Source organism: Vulpes vulpes, chromosome 7 (assembly GCF_048418805.1).
Source record: "Vulpes vulpes isolate BD-2025 chromosome 7, VulVul3, whole genome shotgun sequence".
In the NCBI taxonomy this organism is placed as follows: Eukaryota; Metazoa; Chordata; class Mammalia; order Carnivora; family Canidae; genus Vulpes; species Vulpes vulpes.
The window spans coordinates 20487826-20508015 of NC_132786.1; the positions used below are offsets into that span (position 1 = coordinate 20487826).

At 37.4% G+C, this 20190-nt stretch overlaps 1 protein-coding gene across 28 annotated transcripts in view; it reads right to left on the minus strand.

The window, feature by feature from the left end:
* KMT2C (lysine methyltransferase 2C) overlaps window positions 1–20190 on the minus strand; it is a 284827-nt gene that overhangs the window by 21695 nt on the left and 242942 nt on the right. For 19 of the 28 annotated variants that reach the window (XM_072763203.1, XM_072763205.1, XM_072763208.1 and 16 more), the window contains 8 exons: window positions 18052–19877; window positions 16818–16929; window positions 13641–13719; window positions 12033–12096; window positions 9908–10140; window positions 5664–7373; window positions 1026–1238; window positions 161–325 (listed from right to left, as the gene is read on the minus strand). In XM_072763203.1, coding sequence (XP_072619304.1) covers window positions 161–325; window positions 1026–1238; window positions 5664–7373; window positions 9908–10140; window positions 12033–12096; window positions 13641–13719; window positions 16818–16929; window positions 18052–19877 — 4402 coding nt within the window. The remainder of the gene's footprint in view (window positions 1–160; window positions 326–1025; window positions 1239–5663; window positions 7374–9907; window positions 10141–12032; window positions 12097–13640; window positions 13720–16817; window positions 16930–18051; window positions 19878–20190) is intronic. The other 9 variants (XM_072763197.1, XM_072763192.1, XM_072763189.1 and 6 more) reach the window with 2 other exon arrangements.

The following is a 20190-nucleotide window of genomic DNA, read 5'->3' on the forward strand; positions in this document are numbered from 1 at the left end:
TGTTAGAAACTCTTCATCCAGTGAAATTTTAACCTTTTAGCTGAACTAATAAAGTTTAAATGAAACTTGGAAGATTAGATGGAAAAACAAGATAAGCTCTACCAATTCTGGCATGGTATCCAAAGAGGAAGCAAGGTAAGACCTTGGCGAAGAAACATACCTTGTAGATCAACTGAGAATAGTAATCCGAAACCCCTTCAAGGGTAGCACTGCCAAAAGTTCCTAGAAGTCGGCTCCCACTATTAAATTGGCCACTGCCATAAGGAAGAAAGTGCGCAAAGTTCACTCCAATGATTGGTTCCATTAGAGGGAGCAGAGAGAGCTGCTATTAAAAAACACATTGAAGAGTAATGTACACGGTCAACAAAACAGAGCGTTTCGCAACTTTTCTAAGACCCAAGGCAACTTAGTCCAATAAGGCTTGAGAAAAACAAGACTTAAAAATTTTGAGTATCAAAATGCTAGAATAAGTGAGAGAGACCACAGAATCTCTGAGATATATTTAAAAATGAGTTTTATTCTTATATGTCTTAAAGGGATGCTGCCAGGCATCTAACAAGAAAAACACGTTCCTTATCTTTGCTCAGCAAGAATCGGGGCATGAAGGGAGGCCAGGTAACCCCCAGTGGCACTCTTATTGGCTGTCTCCCACCTTCTGTAACAACTACACAGGTGTAAGAATAGAGTTTACTGTGGGGAGACCAGCAGCTGCATTTCCTTGCATCCAGAGTCACAAGTAACACAGTCTTTCTTGGTGCTGAGGCTGCTCCTTTTGAACACAAGTAAATCTTGACCATCACCTACCAATCCATCTAACTGCCATTTTCGGGTGCCAATAGGATATGGTGCAGTTTTGCTTGCATTTAGAAATCTACTAGACTCCTTGTTGAGACACCATTTATCCCTGTGACTACTTTAATTAGGAAATATGGTGATAAAGAGAAAATTTCAGTTTAATAGGGTTGAAAAAGCACTTGATGCCTCAATTCCTTGACTTTTTAAAGGAGCTGCTCCGAGGGACTCACCTGCTTCAGGTGGGTAAAGGTGTCAGTGGTGGAGTACATAGCTTGTTTCTCCTCTTCATCCTTCTTCCTTTTCTTGGAGCGAGGTGCGGCCTTCTCCCCTGTCCTTTGAGTCCGTTTGCTTCGAGGTTTCTTGGTTTCACTTCCTCCATCTGTTTTTGGCAATTGGTTGTTGCCACATCCAAAACCACCTTGCATCTGAGCCCCCAAAGTTTGCTAATGTAATTGGAAAGGTTAAGAGATAAGTGAACTATTCACATGTTGGATTTTTGTAGCTCATGCTAATTCAGTTCCATCCTATGATACATATTCCTACCAGGCATACTAAAAGTTGAGGAAAGGCAGTGGCCTCAAATGGGCTGTTTTCTGAAATATCATCCCCTTTTCAAACATTATTCTTGAGTACAGAAATTGGTAAGCTGCGAAGTTTGAGGAAAGAGCAGAATTCTGAAGTGTGGCTACTTTCCCTTTCAGAGCAAGCATTACTCCTCAGGCGGAGCGCACGGATGCCAGGGCAGACCAGAGCTCCTTGTTCCTGCTCTCTGGAAGCTGTGGAGGAAGGCATGCTCTTAGCCAGAGGCTGTGGTAGCCTCTGCACAGCGGTCTTGATGAGTTATTTTGGGATCTCCTCAGGAATGGGTGAAATACAAGGTCTGTAGAAACCACAGATAAACTCCACAGCCCGTGCACCTTTGCTGAGAGGAACAGCTAGCCTCAGACCAATAAAAACAAACAACACTGGTCATCCAAATTAGCTCATGATTCTATATGTGACTGAGTAACAACTGCTATATACTTAAAGTCAATGAGAAGGCCTATGTATATGCTAGCACATAAACCTTTTTTTTCTTTTAACCTTTGTCTTTACTTAATGGCTAAGAAAAAGTGAGAATAACCAGTCCTTGAAGAGGTTTCTTTTTTTTTTTTTTTTTTAATTTTTATTTATTTATTTATGATAGTCACAGAGAGAGAGAAACAGGCAGAGACACAGGCAGAGGGAGAAGCAGGCTCCATGCACCGGGAGCCTGATGTGGGATTCGATCCCGGGTCTCCAGGATCGCGCCCTGGGCCAAAGGCAGGCGCCAAACCGCTGTGCCACCCAGGGATCCCCTTGAAGAGGTTTCTTAAAGGTAGTGTTATCAATACCTAAAAAATATAGGAATTCTTTTTTTTTTTTTTTTTGCGGGGGAGGGGGGTATTCTTTTAGGGGCCATTATTTCTAAACATTATAGTTATAACTTTGCTAGATGGGTAACTACAATTGCTAGACTTATTTTGATGTATTCTGCACTAAATCTTCGAGGGTTTGAAGATTATAGTTTCCAGTTTTATTTTAAATGGCTTAGAGCATGCATGGCAACATTTTTCTATAAAAAGCCAAATAATAATATTTGAGGCTCTGCAGTCCACACAGTACCTACCATAACTACTCAGCTCTCTGCCCCAGTACTGCCAAAGCAGTCACAGAGCATTCATAAATGAACAAGTGCGACTGTGTTCCAATAAAACTTTTTAAATTCATGGACACTGAACTTGAATTTCATATAATGTTCACATGTTGTGAAATATTACTCTTCTTTAGAGTGTTTTTCAACCATTTGAAGATGTAAAAACCATTCTAATCTTAAAAAAGAAAGGGTAAAAGGTCTAAGCAGACTCAGACTACCAATTCCAGGGTAAGATCAATGGTTCTCAAAAAGTAGTCCCCAGAGCAGCAAATGGAGTACCACCTGAGGCTGGTTTTAAATATGCAACTCCCTTGTCCTACCTTCCACTTACTAAATCAGAAACTCTGGAGTGAGGCCCAGCACCCTGTGTTTCAACAAGCCCTTTACATATTAAAGCTTTGAGAACCAAAGGCCTAGAACTGTGTGCCTCTCCATATTCATATGCATATGAATCGTGTGGGCTCTTATTTAAAAACACATCCTGATTTGTAAGTCTGTGCTGGAGAATAAGATTGTGTATTTCTTTAAAAGTTCCCTGGTAAGTAAGGTCAATGCTACTGATATACCCAAGGATCGCACTTTGAGTACCACGGACCTAAGAATGTCTTATTGGCTTCTAAGAGGTTAATAATGTAAGTTGCTTATTAAGTGCGTTTGGGTTAAAGCACTTTAAGTGTTTTGCAGACATTATCTCTAATTCTCAGAATTACCCTAAAAAGCAGGTATTACTACATTTCAAAGAATACTTCTAATTATAGGGGAACACAAAGGTTAAAAATCATCCAAATGTGTGCCTGAGATAAAAAGTTAACATGTTAATATATGTTTGGTTTTTTACCTATGCCTACATATATTGTGCTAAAATACAATGGACACACTTAGTATTCTTTTTAGTGGATTGACATATTATTTTCCATAATATCAAACATTCTTATGCAGCATAAATTTTAGTGGCTGCAAAAAAAAAAAAAAAAACCCACAAAACTCAGATAGTTTATAGAAATAATTTAATCAATAAATACTGTACTAAACTTATCTTCTTAAATTCCTTCTCTCACTTTTTTTCTCTTTTAGTAAACAGGACATTAGCTATTCATGTGGTTACATCTTTGCACACTTTAGAGTTTTATAGCCCTTATGCCAAATTTCTCAATATATAATAGGTAAGTCAAAGGTATGCACCTTTCACAGACATTACCAGCAAAATGTTTTTAACTCTGTTAATCCTTGGAGCAACCCTACATAATAAGGAATAGTGTTACTTCTGCTGTGTACAGATGAGGACATCAAGGTACAGAAGGGCTGAACCCACCCAGACCATCCTCTTGTTAAGTGGTAACACAGGGAATTAAAGCAGGCTGAGTAGTAACCTCATAAACTTTCCAAGAAGGCTCTACCACTGCACAGCAACCAGGAAGCTGCTCTTCTCCTAACCCCAACTTGTGTGTGAAGACACAGTCAAACTCAGCATGGAGGAAAATTTTGTCTATTCAACTACTGCCACAGTACTTTTGCCTTTTGCGTGACTAGAAAGTAAATGGGATTTCATAATTTGTAAACTGAGGATAATAAGTGCCACATGACTAAATGATATCTTCAAGCAAGTGCTCAGCATAAGAGACCTACCCAGGATATGGCAAAGCATCATTACTGCTAGTAATAAGTCACTTGGCCCCTTGTCACCCTCCCAAATGGACATGAGACCAATGTGACACAGTCCAAACATTTATACATATGCAAATTGATCTCCTTCCTTTTTCTATCATAACATCCTCTCTATGTAACATATAATTATCAGTTTTAAGACTTAACTTCAATTCCACACACTGAGTACTTACTATGTGCTAATACTGTATTAAGTACTGTGAATATAAAGGTCCTCAAGATGCAATCTATGTCCTTCAAGAAGCTATTTAAGTGGTATTATAAAAACTGCTATGTGAGCACATGGGCATCAACACATTTGAGAATGGCTGAGCTGAGAAAGATCTGGAGAAGATGATTCTAGAACTGAGTTTTAAAAGAAGACATTGGCCAGATGTAAAAAAGAAAGGAGAGCAATAGGCAGAAACAGCAGCATATGACCATACATGGAAAGGTGGAATCAGAAAGACCCTGAGGAGATTGAAAGAATTCAGTATTCCTAGGGGCACAGAATGCAGTGAGAAAGTGGTTAGAGACTGGGCATATTTGGTGGTGACAAATTGGACTGAAAAAACATTACCACTGAAGTTTATTAAAGTTACCTGAATCTATTCAAGCCAGCACTCAATCTCTACAAAATGGTCACACAATTAAGAAAACAAAGAGTAACAACACTTGCTAAAAGAACGGCTTAATTAAATACAACCTTAAAACTGAAAATCTCAACGAAATATACCACTTCACCCCATCCAACTAAAAAATGAAAACTGTAAAATCCCAATCAAGAAGCACTATAGGGAAAGCTTTATGAATACACCAGTAATGGCACTGTAGCTTCTGAAAGACAAGAAAGCAACAGTATTCAAGCAGACCAACTCTTACAACCCAAAAACCCAGTTTAGGAAATAGCTCAAGAATTTCACTGAAATACATGGGATGGAATCTTGTAAAGGTATATTTACAAAGAACCTCTTTATACCAAAAAACAAAAACAAAAACAAAAGCCAAACAAAAAGGACAAACTCAATGTTTTGTACCTTAAAAAGGGCAGAATACTGATATATGGAAAGCTATAAAAAGTATAAGATTTCATTTGTACTAAATCAAGTATTAATACACTGCAACACAATGGATTCCCAATGTGTTACCTCTGGGAGCCCTGAGAGTCTCCACCAGTATTAATAGGTGCAGGAGCTATGATCTATACGGAAATTACATACTTACTTGCAATAAAGATACACTTTTTGCTTTAGTTAAATCAACTCATTGTGGTAGTACTCAGCTGACAGGCACGTGTTACACATGAAATGCATTAGTACATGTCTTTGATTTTTGAAGAAAAAAGTAAACAAATTATTCCTTAATATGGTTTATGGGTGTGAGTCAAAACATGGGCTCCTCAGAGGTAAAAAAAATTAAAATTTGTTCTTTAGAGTAAAAAGTTTCAAAGTAATGTTGAAATTAATAACATGGTTGGCACTAATCTGCTGTAACTAATTTAAAACAAAGGGGAAATGAGGAAGTTACAGATTTCAGGGAGCACACTTACCAATCCTTCGACTGGGTTCTGCCTCTCAACTAGTTTGTTATCCTTTGTACAGTCATCTTCTGAAAAGCTGCCTTCTGGTTTTTGACTTAAAAGGGAAGATGATTTTTTATTTTTCAGCAGATGCTTCAGAAGTTCATTGCCTGAGTCTCCCTTAGCAGCAGGGGCCCCAGCAGAATGAGGAGGACTCTGTGCTGAGGAGACAGGACCAGCCACAGCTCTTCCTTCAGCCTCGTTCCCCGTCTGTTCCTCCCGGTCAGGCCCATCTTGGCCAGGGCACTGCTGCGGTTCAGCGGTCTCTACTTTTACCTCTTCAGCTGCAGCAGGGGTTTCCATGGAGAGCTTATCCACCTCCGGGTTTGCATAAGTCTGTGGATTTGGAGTTCCCTGTGATAAATCAGTTTGGGGCAGCTTGTTTTCTAATTCTGTACCCAGTTGGCCGGCTGCCGTGTTAGGAGTTGATGGGCAGACAGGCTCCATTGACTCAGGTTCGACTTGTGGGGGCAGCTCGCCGGGTGTGTTCACTGTTGGTGTGGAGGTAGTTTCTGAGATGCTCGGGGTGGGTGGAGCAGTTATATCTGAGTGGGGGGTGGATGGAGCCCTGGTGGACTCCACATCCTCATCTTTCTTCTTCTTTCTTGTTCTTTTCTTTTTCCCTTTTTCTTCTGGGATTATGTCGGAATACAACTGGATGAGAGACTGGGCTGATCCCGGATAACTCTGTCCGTGGGTTGCTGCAGGGTCTTGGCCACAAGGGAGACTGCTATTGGCTGCTACAGGTGCTGCAGGTAAAGCAGGTGTGAACGGAGGCCTCACTGGGGATTGCTGGAAGCTGGTCCCAGAAAGCCCTCCATGCACCTGCTTCACAGAATGGAAATTTGGGCTTCCACCAGGAATCGATGGCGAGTCAGAAAGGAATGAGGGAGGTCCTATCTGCCTTCGCTCGTTGGTTTGCAGGAAGGTCTGAGTGGGAGGGGAATTCATAGATCCTTGTTGTATACTCTGCTGCTGTGAGCCCTGCCCCATTTGCTGTTGGGGCTGTGGAGATTGCTGAAGGGGCCTGGGAGGCTGGGTGAAGTCACAAGGCAGGTCAGAACCGTAGAACGGCATCTGGGAGCGCAGTGGGCCATGCTGTTGCATGCCCACCCCCTGCTGCAGAGCCCTCTGCCTGTCGACCTCCTGCATGAGCTGGATGCGCTGTCTTTCCTGCTGTTCCCGTAAGCGTTCCTTTCGTTCCCGTTCCTGGAAACTTTCGCTGAAGGGGTTATTGTCATCAAATTCCACCCGTGGTGGTGGTCCGCTCTGTGGATTTACACTGGGCACTGTCCCTGGTGCTGGTGTGCAAGTTCTTATTGGTAACTGGGCAACTGGAGGCGGAATCCTAGCAGGGTTGAGGGGCAGGTGGGCAGGAGCACTGGCAGGCTGCCAGCCAGGTAAACTGGGCATTCTAGCAGGGCTGCTATGCCCAGAAATGACCGCTGGGTGCTGCTGGTGCTGCAGTTGCTGTGGCACCATGGGGAAGCTGGGCTGGCTCATGGCAGGGGGAGTGGCACCTGGAACGAGGGGTGGTTGGGGCTGGACGCCTGGCATCACGGCAGGTGGGGCCAGGGCACATTGCTGCTGCTGCTGCTGCTGCTGCTGCTGCTGCTGCTGCTGCTGCTTGATCCGATAATCTTCAATCAACTCAGCATGCTCTTTCTGCTGTTTACGGATCTGGAATCATAAAGTTAGGCTTACTTATTTATCCTGCAGGTATTAAATTAGATCACTGGCTATGATTACAGTGGGGATTACATATAAGGCAGATCTTGCAGTGGCAAAAATATTTTGCTTAGGCAGTGGCAAAAATCATAAAAAATTGGATCGATAAGCACTAAAGACTGCCAATCTTTTAACAACAGGATCTTTCTAAAGTCATTTGTAAAATTTCTTTACATATGATACACCAAAAAACAAGTTGGAAACACATTTTTCTGAAATAAATATTTTAAAAAATCTTACCACAAAAGTCATAAACTATTTAACCTACACATCAAAAAGGTAAAACAATAAACAAAGGCTACACAGGAATCAGCTAATTGACCTGCCTTAACATTCATACAAAAAGAATAACCAGCATCTGATTCAAACTTGAACCATTTTAACAGGTTAAAATTTCATTTCTTAGGTCTACAAAATCACACAAGGTATTAAAACAAGATGAAATAGTAGCAGGTACATCACCCCACCCCACCCTTACAGGCTAAAAAGACTGTATTAGTATAAAACTCTTTGAATTTAAGGGCTCACACACTCAAATGATAATTTCTAAAAAAAATCCAAAACTCTGAGGTAATATTTTTAATAATTCCTAACAAGCTCTTAATATAAGGACTGACCTGTGCCCATCAATTCATTCCAAAAACCCTTACACCCCAGTGTACCAGATGCTACAAAACAATCTCAGTAAAGATAAAGCCCATGTCCTCAGGATGCATCTTGCTCAGGAAGGGGAGGAAGAGATGCTGGTGCGACACACATGCTCTCGAACTTCCCAACCCTGGATGCATATTTTACTAATACATTGAGCCCATAATTTCTAATTGTTCTTCCACTCCATCCCAGATAGACTAGCCTGTTCTCTGCACATAATGGTTTTGGTGGGTCTCCAGTAGCTGCAGAGCTAACTTAGTTTTCTTCCTTCCTGGCCAGGGACCTGGGCTGGAACTGGGGAATTACCATGGAACTGGTAAAACTAGAAAAACACACAATAAGTACCTACAACAGGATCTGGAATACAGAAAGGAGGTCATACATGCCTTTCCTGTGACATTCTAAAATACTTTCAAACATGTTATCAATTGCTTATCTTAATGAGATTTTATTGGATTGTTGGCGACTCTATAGTAACAGATGATGTCTTCCATTTTCCAAGTACAGTATTCCTTCTAAATAGAATTTGATCCATAGGATTTTGATATGCAAAAGCCAGGCCCTCCTCATAAGGAATTTACAGAAAGACATCAGAAGGCAATAAAAGTGCTAAAATTACTTTATAAGAAATACCTATCATTAAAAGAATTTTACTTGCAATAAACATGGACCCATAGAATAAATGGAGAGAGAATTGTCTCATTCCAGAACTGTCCTAGTTTTAACAACAGGATTACACTATAATCACTTTACTATTGGTACATCACTGTGGTTGCTATAGCTTGGAGATGAGACATCTGAGCCAAAAAGTTCCTACCCCGATAATCAGCTAGGACCCAACATGTCACCTACCTCTGTGATGACTCAAGAGACTCTTGTGTAAAATGATGACAATACTAGCTTCTTCAGAAAGTTGAGATTAAATAAGATAACATATATGAATATGTTTACTAGTGTTCACTACACTGACAGCACCCTGATTTTTATTAATTAAGTCAATCAACTCTGGACCCTTCCTTTTATATTACTAACATTGGATTACCTTTCAATTTCCTTTAAAAAATTAAAAATGATAAAACTATTTTTGATATACAATTCTATGAGCTTTATTGCACATAGAGATTTGCATAGCCATCACCACAATCAAGATTCAGAAGAGTTCTGTCACCCCAGAAAATGCCCTCATGCCTCCGTTTTACAGTCAAACCCTCCTGCCCCATGCCTAAGCCTTGGCAACTACTAATAAACCATTGTCCATCCTTGTAATTTTTGTCATTTCAGGAACTTATATAAGTGGAATGTGTATATAATATTCCAGGATTAGTTATTAGCTTCTTTCCCTCAGCATAAGGCTCCTTGAGATCCATCCAGGTTGTTCTATATCAACAGTTTGTTCTTTTTATTGCTGTGTACTATTTCAGTGTATGGACATACCACAATCTGTCCAACTATCATCACTGAAAGATACTTGTGTGTTTCCAGGTTTTGGTGACCATGAAAAGAGCTGCTATAAGTACTGTACACAAGTTGTTATGTGAAACTAAGTCTTTGATTTACTTGAGTAATTGTTAGAAGTGAGCCCTTAACCCATTTTGAACACTACTATTATTTTATTTTAAATAAAAATTAAAAATTTTTCTTTTTAAGTATAACTGTTATTTCAGAATGAGCATTTTGAGAAACATCTGGTTTATAATGGAAGGTAATAGCAAAATGGTTTCATTTTTTAGGAATGTGTCTTTTACATAAAATATACCAATGTATTCTAAACCAAAATAGTGAGAATAATAAAAACATCCTATGTGAAAAAGAACAACCAGAATGCTTCAAATTACCTGTTCTAGCTGTTTCTGAACCATGCTTTGCTGTTCAGTAACATGCTTCAGTTGTTCTGCATCCTCTTCTGGAAACTCACGCCCAGCTTTCTTGGCAGTACGTTGTTTTGCTGAAAGGGCCTTCTTAGATTTTCTGTGTGCACCGATTTGTTCTTCAAGATATTTCTGCTGCATCTGAAGAAGCTGTTGGGTCTCCTGAAGCCATTCTTCATACTGCTTACGTTGTGAATCATCTAAAGAAAAAATGAAAAATTCATCTGTGTTAATTTTCTAAAGAACCCAACAATGTAAAAGTTATACAATTACATTTTGAAAGAAAATGCAAATTCACCATGACCTTGTAATAGGTGTCATGAAAACATAATACTAAATATTAGACCATAATGCAACTATCAAATAGGAGGCTTTAGAAAAATATTTATTCAAGGAAACCAAAGAATGCATCTTCTTAGTACACGTGTTAACTTCACACGTAGAAATGCTATAAATCCAATCTTTGAAAAACAGAAGACTTTTATCTAATGGAATGCTTTTCACTACTAATTATGAAACTCTGTAACCCACATACCAAGCTATCTATTAAGTTATATGTATTAATGCAATTTTACAGAATGTAATTTTTTAAACCTTTTTGAAATGTTTTGTTTGAAGAAACAAAATTAGGTATATATTAATTGAGGTACCAGAGCATGGATTAGGTATCATTTCCCATGCTAGTTTTCCTAAGTTTATAAGGTTTTCCCTATTTCTTAATAGTGAAAAAATATCCTAAACTTTTTGAGGAAGGGAACCTAAACTCTCTTTAGGGACCAACATGAAGTCTATGTTTTATAAAGGAAATCCCTTAGTTAAAAACATTGGTAACTTTTGTGAATTCTGCAATTTATATTTCTATAAATAAGCAAAGGTATGGAATAATTATCAACCAGGTAAAATCTTTTCTACTTTTATGACTGTCATAAATATCTCCCCAAAAAGTTATCTCTCTTCATTTTGTACCAATATTCCTTCTTTATTCTCTAAGGGCACTTTACGTCACTGATGCCAAATCCCAAAAACAAAAAAAAGGTCATTTTATGGTAGTAAAATTCAAAATATACCTTTTTGATTCACTATAAGACAAAGAAATGAATAAATACAATTCCAAGAAGGACATTAGCTGAAAAATCACATCAATAATAACAGAATATTGTCATACAATAAGAATCCAACCAAAGCCAATGGGCACAATAAAGCCAGAAAAAGCCAGTTGGTTATAGTAGTTTACTTGTTTTTAAATGCAAATATGTACTCAAATTATAATTATGATTAAATGCAGGGGTAATTTCAAAAGGTCAGACTTTGGGTTTGTTCCTAAACCCAGAAGTTCCAGTACATGTATGAACTTGAAATCTAGTCTACTAAATTTGAAGGGCATTTTTCAAGAACAGGCTTTTTCACAAGATTTCAGAAGTTCTGCTTCTGGTAGAATGAGACCTACCGCAAGGAAAGCCTTTCTGGTTTCTGGAACCAGGAGAGCAGAGGTGAGCAAAATGAAAAATAATGGTGAAAAAAAAGTTAGCTAAACAGTCTGAAGATTTCAGAAAGGTTCAGTTTGGGGAGAACTTTAAATACTATCCTGAACCACCTTGGGACCCCTGAAGATAACTAGAAAGGATTTCATGGCATCCTGCATCCCTGACCTTCACACCATGCTGCTAACCCAACTTATTTCTAAGTCTATTCCCTTTGTTGTTCCCATTCAGTGTCCTTGTCACTCAGGCAGACAGTCATTAGAACAAGAAGCGGTTTAATTCTACAGATTGTAAAGTGCCCAATCTATATATAAAAACAGCAATAACGATATTGAAGAGAATGGGGAAGATGGTTTTTCTGTATTAAAATACTGAGTTCTAACTAGAATTCTTCATGCATAGAGAAAAACAGCAATGAAAATACATGCCTTCAGGAACAGAGATGTCTAATAGGGCAGTGATGTTCTATAAAAGAGGAGGGCACTTAGACTTAAAATAACACACACCTAAACTAACTCCATTTTTTTTTTTTTTTTTTTTTTAGAAGAACACAAATATAGTGCAAACAAGCAAGCCCCAGAGAACACATAACTTATTAGATTTATACTTACTGACAAAGCCTGGACCAAAATTTGGAGGATTAGGCCTAGAAATCTGATGTGTTATACTGCCATCCTAAAATAAGTAAAATTTACAAATAGGTTTATTCCACATTTCAGTTAAAGGGGGAAAAACTTAAAAAAAAAAAAAAGAAATAGAAAAAAATAATGAAAAAGAAATGGAAGGAAAACCCCCTTAATTTCCTAAGACATCTTTAAAGCTTGTTTTCTACAAAAAAGTAGGATGAATTTTGTGGTGACAACCTAATTTCTGAAAATTTAAAACTATCTCTGTTTTATTTTCTAGATTTTAGTAAAACAATTATGTTTGAAGGGATTATTCATCAGAAATATATTAGGGCAAGTCAAAAGCTGTTAGTATTTAGCTAGAGATCCACATAAAATTCTACTTTCTGATGAAATCTACCTGGCTTTTTCTGCAATTAAGACAAATGTGGGTTTCAGATTTACTAAAATCCACTCTTTAACACAAAGTTATTTATAAACAAGAACCACTTTCTCTAACATGCACAAATAATAAAATACTTATTAAAAATATTAATCTTATTTTTTCTAAGTATTCTTGTTTCTTCCAGGGAGACTCAATAAATAATTATTAATCTAACAATTTCCTGGCAACACTCTGATAAATAAAATTAACTTTGAAAAAAACATTTGCTCAGTTGTTACAGGTCCTGTTAGACATGAGGTGCATATAAGATAACAACTGTGAATGTTACTAGCAGCCAGAATACTTCATGTAATCCTTATAATATGGCAAAGCAGGTGGTGTAACATTTAAAATATCAGAAAACAGGGGTTAAAGAACTTGCCCAAAGTTGCACAGTAAATTCATAGTGGAACTGAGATTTTTTTAAACTCTGCTATGAAGTCTATGCTTTTTTCCCCCCTGTATCAGATGGTGCCTCTCTCTTAATAATGAAAAGAATATAATTATCAGCATGGTAAATCTAAGGCACAACTGTCACGACAAAGAAAATTTCAAAAGAAATAGATAGTAGGTAGCTTTCTCTTTTTCTTCTAGGCAGATACTTGGGAAAAAAAATCATTAGAAAGAAAAAAAAAAACCTTCATCAACAGTTCTACTTCCCTGGACACTGCTTGACACTAAACATTTAAATTTTACATTTAAAACTGATTATTATGAATGGAAAATATCTTATAAAACTAAATTATTCTATGGAATGAATAGCAGAACATGACTACAGCCAAGTAGAATGATTATAATCATTATTTCACAGTTTATAGCAATTTCATGTGTCATGGATTAATTCCAAAATGTAGGACATGAAAATGTTCTTGTGGAGTTAAAAGTAAATAAAAGTAAAACCCCAAACCTTAAGCATTTGGTTTCCCTCCAAGTGACTTTCTAACTTTTAAATATATATGTCCTTTTCAGAAATTGTTTTTAAATCTCAATTTGGGTTTCCTTAAAAAGGTAATAAAATATCTTTATTTCTGCTGAACCGAGAATGTATTCTGACAATGTGTTAAAGTTTCTACTACTTTCAAAAAGTGGCCTCAAGTATATAGAGTAGGGTTTGGTGAGAAATACAGGAAAGTGTCCCCTCTAGGGTGACTAGTCACAAGCAGCAGTACCTGCGCAATTGCCTGGGGGAGGAGACTCTGGCCTTCACTAGTCTGCGTTCCAGTCACGGACTGGCCCATAAAGGGGAACCTGTGAAAAGGAAGTACTAAGTATCAAAATGATGAGCATTTAGAATGAAAATTATTTTATATGCTTAACAATTTTCTCTTCCAGGGGAGGAAGAGCAATGGTATCAAAAATGTGTACGAAAGCCCCATTTTATGGTGTACAACCACATTTAATCTTTACCCTGCAAGTCTGAGGTATGGACTCTTCCTACTCCCATTTCATTTATGATGAAAGGAAGATTCGGAGATCACTTAGCTTTTACCACAAGCACCAAGTGGCTGTGATAAGATGCCTACTAGGCTGCCCCTGGGGTTTCACTATTATAAGCCTCACTATGCCTTAAAATAAAATTAATTCAAGTCTTCATTTACTACATAAATTCTTAAAAAATTACTTCTTGTTCCAATTATTATTGCTGGTGAGTGGAAGAATGGACAAAATAGGTGGAGATTAAGAGGTACAATCTTCCAGTTATAAAATAAGTAAGGAACAGGAAGGTAATAATGTAAAGCAGAGGGAATATAGTCAATAACACTGTAAACAACTCTTTATGGTGACAGATGGTAACTAGACTTCTTGTGGTGACCATTTCATAATGTACATAAATATCAAATCACTATGTTGTATACCTAAAACTAATTTAATACTGTAAGTCAATAACTCTTCAATTAAAAAAAGAACTGGTAGCTTATTTTATATTCCAAAGCAAAAGATGTATTTCATTTTAAAAGTTTCATGTACATTTTTGTACATTTCTGTATCCAATGTTAAAGCAAATAAAAAATTTGTCACTGACCAAAAACAAGTCTACATGGTTAAAAATGTTTGGCAGTAGTGCTTGGGTAGCTCAGTTGGTTAAGTTGTCTGACCCTTTTTTTTTTTTTTTTGAAAGTTGTCTGACTTTTGATTTCGGCTCAGGTCATGATCTCAGGGTTGTGAGATTGAGCCCTGCTGGAGCCTGCTTAAAATACTCTCCTCTTCCTCTGCGTCACCCCTACCCATGAGCACACGCTCTAAATAAATAAATAAATATTAAAGAATGTTTGGCAAAATGTGACTTATTCTAACTAGAGCTATAAAAAACTTCATAGAAACAGTACTGCTTTAATGAAAACACTTTCTCCAGGATAACCAAAAGTTTTAATATAACAAGCATAATTTCCAAATTATATATCAAATATTATACATTTAGTACTTAGGTACTATTAAAATTTAGAACATATGCTTTTTAATTTTTTACTCAGGTTTTTTTTTTTTTTTTTAATTTATCTATCAATCTTCTGTCCCCAATCCAGCTCTGATCTGGAATGATCTCTGGATCAAAATACCACTGTCATCCTCAGTCAACACAGTACACGGAGTGCCTGATGGAGGGTCTGTCACCACTTCTTCAGGCACTCAGCAGAAGAGCAAACACCATCCTCTCACTGGTAAGGTACCAATGCTGAAAGGTCAGGGGTCTAATTCTGAGACTATTTTTCTTTTTCTTTTTCTTTTTTTTTTTTTTTTAACTCAAAGTCCCTGTTTTAAACTAAGTGCTGAATGAAATTTAGCTTTTTCTTCTATTTTTAGTATAGGCAGGAAACTACACTATTATTAGCAGTACCATACCTTTATCACCAATAGAATTTACATTACTTTTATAACAAAAGTTACTGCATGTACCTGATCTGGTCATTTAGGTTCATCATTACATGAAATTACATGAAAATAGTTATCAGACCTATTGCTAAATTTGTTATTGCATTAAGAAGCACATACACCATAATTTTAAATTTAAATATTTCAAATATAATAGATTTCCTTGTAATACACATTTTTGGTTTTGCATATAAAATGTGGAGAAGTAGTTCAAAGGCTTACTGGAATGTCAATTTATGAGAAAAAAGTTAAAAACCCTTGTGATAGAGAAACTGTGGTAACAGATGCTGTGTAATAACAAAGATCATTAGAAACTACTGTCTTTACTTTGATCTCAACAATGCTTCTTGACCATTTCCAAAGTATCTCAACAACTGAAAAGACTATACCTTTAAGGATTCCCAATGTACCTGAAATAACATGTTTATCTTAAATTCCTGTAGATTTTATATTCAATTCCATAATCATCTATAATCCTTTTGGTGAAAAAAAGTTCTCCAACGAGATAATTAGGCTAAATTGAGGCTCATGCCTACTCTATTAATAAAAAGATATTCTCAACTGCAACATACATAAAAGTAATTCATGGTACTCATAAAAAATACAGACATACCAGCACCATTTCCAGATATTAATTCAGGAAATCTGTGGTGAGACAATGAACCTAAACTTTTAAAAAAATCACCACATAATTCTGATGTTGATACATAATCAAAACTTAAGAAAGACTGCCAGTAGTTATCTAATATACTATTCGTATAGTATAAATACTGTAATTTCAGAAATACAGAGTCTAACAACTCTTATAGCCTTCTTTAATGCATAGTTTCCATTTTTCTGCTAACAGTCCTACAAATTCTCCAACTGCTAACTTTCAACCATCCTCTTGACTTTTTTTTCCCCCAGATTCAAATTCAGTTTGGGGACATTTTATTTTAGAAATGAATTCACAGTTGCCTTAACCACTGAGGATCTTTACTGAAATGTCCCACTTTTTTTCTCTGCATTGTTCCTTTGATTGAATAAAAAAAAATATTCATAGGTTTAAATAAACTATCTTTTTTCTCACTAGAACAGTTAAGTTTCTATTTTCCTGTTTCATCTTCTCGTCTTCCTTTATTTTGGACGAAACATCTCTGTACCAAACATCTCCGTACCAAGTTCAACTGGCTTTAGTCAGATGAACCATTCTAAAAGTACTTAAAACAACACAATTAAATACCCTGATTTCCTGATGAATCAACCTTCCAACCTTTCCCTAATGTTTTATATTTACCCTGAAACCAAGAGAAATTAAATCCTTACATTTGTATAGCATTTTACATTTGATCATATCCAGCTGAGATTACAACCAATTTAAATATTTATTGTCCATCCTAGAATACAGGTTTTTGAGTTCCTATATGCTTTTTCTAGGAACTAGTAATAATTCATGTACTTCTTAGTGCACAGTAAAAATGAGAAACATCTTCACCTACCTGTTCATAACCATTGGTGGCATGCCCATGTTGTTTTGTGCCATTACTTTATTTATGCCTTTAAGCGCCACCATTTTGGCTTTCATTATCGGATCTGTAATTGCATCAAAATCTAAAGAAGAAATATTTTAAAGTTACTTATTTCATAATACTTGGTTACTAAAAGGTAATTTAACTATCACAAACATCATGTAATTTATAGACTCTTATTCCTCATTATAATAATCACTGTTACAGGTTTTTCTACTAGGTAAGGAATTATGAGATGGTAAAAACCTCACCTGAAATCTAATCTCATCTCACTAATCCATACCTGCATAATGCTTGCATACCTCAGTCATGCAAAAATCAGAGCAAGAAGCTTGCCACATTTAAGGGAGATGGTAGCAAATTATTGAAAGCAATGCAATTCCTTTTCATCCAAAATTTTGCAATGCTAATCAGAATGGCTTCTATAGTAATGCAACAGCATGAATAAGAAATTGCAGTTATTTCCAATACTAAGGAATTCCACCAAACTAGTTGGTACACTCTTTAAAAGAAAAATATATTTCTTGATGATATACCTTTGCAGTAAGGATAGGCTACTGAAAGAAAAAGAAAAAAAGACCTCTGCATATGGATGAAAAGGAAATGGGCCCCCCTCATATTAAATAGGTAATGTCCATAGGACAGAACATCAGTCTTACTGTTTAGAAGAAAGCATTCCTTTGACATGTGCACTTTGCAAATTCTTACCTTTGGAAGCACTCAAGTATTTTTACTGCATTGCTATTTTATGGGGTTTTTGTTTTTGTTTTTTCAAAGTAATAAGGTACTGGAAATACCTCAAAGAGCTCTATTATGAAAAATTTTGCCAAGCATTTATCGTACACCAAAGACAGCAAGAAGTTTATTTCTATCATAATTTCTTTAAATTCATCTTTCAAAGACTCTGAAAACATGTAGTAATAATGGTTAGAGGGAACTAAAGATGATGAGTTTTATTTCTGTTAAACAATACCATAAGTAATAGAAGTGAGAAAGTCTGAAACTCAGAGCTTTGAATCTCTTGATCCAGGGGAGGAATCTAAACTTCCTAATTGCTTTCCTTTTAAAGCGAATGAGGAACAAAATTACAAGCCGCCTCGTTGCTCTGGTCCACAGGTAATGTTAATCCTGAAATCCTAGAGGTCCACTGCTTGCCACCCTAATGCCCACAGCAATCATTACTGAAACACAAGGGATTTCCTACCGATATTAGGGAAGAACGGCTCTGACCGCTGGCGAATCATGGCTTGCATCTGTCTCTGCTGTTGCTGTTCTTGTCTCTCTTGATCCAGAAGATCCTGCAGAAGTAGAGGCTGTTCCTCCAGAAGCAGGGGCCTCTCTCTATTCTGCTGGGCTAATGTCTGAGGGATCATTAGTTGCTGAGGTCCAGACATGCCACTGGTACCAGACTGGCTTGTTAGAGGCACAGTCTGATTTGTAGGCTTTCCTGTCCCAAAACCATGATTTACTGTTGACTGCCCCTGAATGAATCCTGGATTTACTTGCACACCCTGAGGAAAAGTATGATTTACTCTAGAGACTACTGTCACATTAGAGTTTATGGTATTATCCAAAACGTGACCAGGTGGTGTCATTAAAGGAGGTGGCAAATTTGACACATGGTTGGATGGTGAGGCTGGCAAAGTTGGTGGTGGAGACCCCAATGGCCTAATGTCTGAATTATCAGATTTTTCATTAGCAAGTAAACTTGAGAGAACTGGAGTTGTTCCAGTTATGCCACAAGAGTTTATTACATCCTCAGCAGGCAGCTGAGTGGAGCCAAGAACACCACTTGTGCTGGAGACAGCAGTTTCTCGATTAGTTCTTTTCTCAAGTAGATCTGTATCACAGGACTGCAAAGGAGCCTTTTCTCCATCATTTATGTCTGTGTGAGCAGAAGCCTGTGAGCAGGGAGTGTCAACATTATCTTTACTCTCTTCACTTTTCTCACTTTCACATTTAGTTTCCCCTTTAGAATTTGGAGACAGTACTTCTGTTTTTATCTCACTAGTACCCACAGATTTTTTCCATGGAGAATGTTTATCAGGAGGAACCATAGTTTTTTCCTCTTGCTCCTTTTTTTTTGGTTCAATAGATACACACTGATTATCTATCTTATCATCAATTGGAACATTAAGGTCTAGTTCCTCATTAAACATGCTTTTCTTATCTCCTAGGTCAAGTTCTGGATCTGTATATGCAATGATATCAAATTCTCCTGATCTTAAGAGGTCATCCAGGTTGGGATCATTGGTTTCCAAATTACCCAAAGTATCCAATTCATCTCCCTTGCCATCCTCCGTATCTAGATTTAAATTTTCAAGATCTTCATCATCCAAGTCTTTGACTTCAACCCCCTCAAGATCTTTAACATCTAGTTCCTTTACAGATGGGTCATCAGAATCAAGTTTTTCTTCGAGACCCTCAGAAGATTGGGTGGTCATCTGTAAATTATCAGATGTTGTTTCAGCTGATGTAGATGTTGACAAAGAGGCCTCGGAAAATTCACCACCTACGGGATGATTTAGAGACCTCATGACCATAGAAGATGAATGGGCAGGATGACCTTGGTCTTGCTGAGATGGTGGCACTTGTTCCAAATTTGGATGCAAAGGCAGCTGAGTTGGTAGACCTTGAGAAGGTCGTCTCAAGGGCTCTGTGTGTCTAGGGCCTGGAAAGTCTGGCCGGGGAATGAAGTTTCCATGCCTTGGATGAGAAGGTGCCTCTATAACACTGCTGGGAGAAGCACTGAAGGGCAGCCGTGGCCTTCCATCAGGGGCCCTATGTCTCAATTCAATAAATGCTTGGCCCAGTATGTTATGCTGCTGAACTGGCAGGCTCTGTGGTGGAAAATGCTGAGGAAGGCCAACTGGATTATTCATTTGTGAGTTATTTAAAGGCCTCGGCATATCTACAGATATCGATCTTCTTAGCTGTGGAGGAACTCCAGATCCTTGTATTTGTTGAGGAGGTACAAGGAAGCGTTCCTGACTTGACAGGGTACCATGACTAGCTCCTGGAAATCCAAATCTAGGGGGAAAAAAAAAGAAAAAGAAAAAGAAAAAGAAAAAAAGGCAAATGTTAATAGTACGAATCATGTTGAATTTGAGTTAGGTTGAAAAAGAATTTTTTTTTTTGAAAAAGAAAGAATTTTAGGTTGAACTCATATACAAAATTAATGTTGCCAAATACAATGACTTAGCAAAACAAAATTATCACCATTAGAAAGCACTCATTAAGTACCTACATGCAAGTAATTTTTGCTAAGTACCCTGTAACATTCCCCATATCTGAGCTCTGAAGGCATATGGTCTAAGACAATATAAACAAAGACAAAGGAATT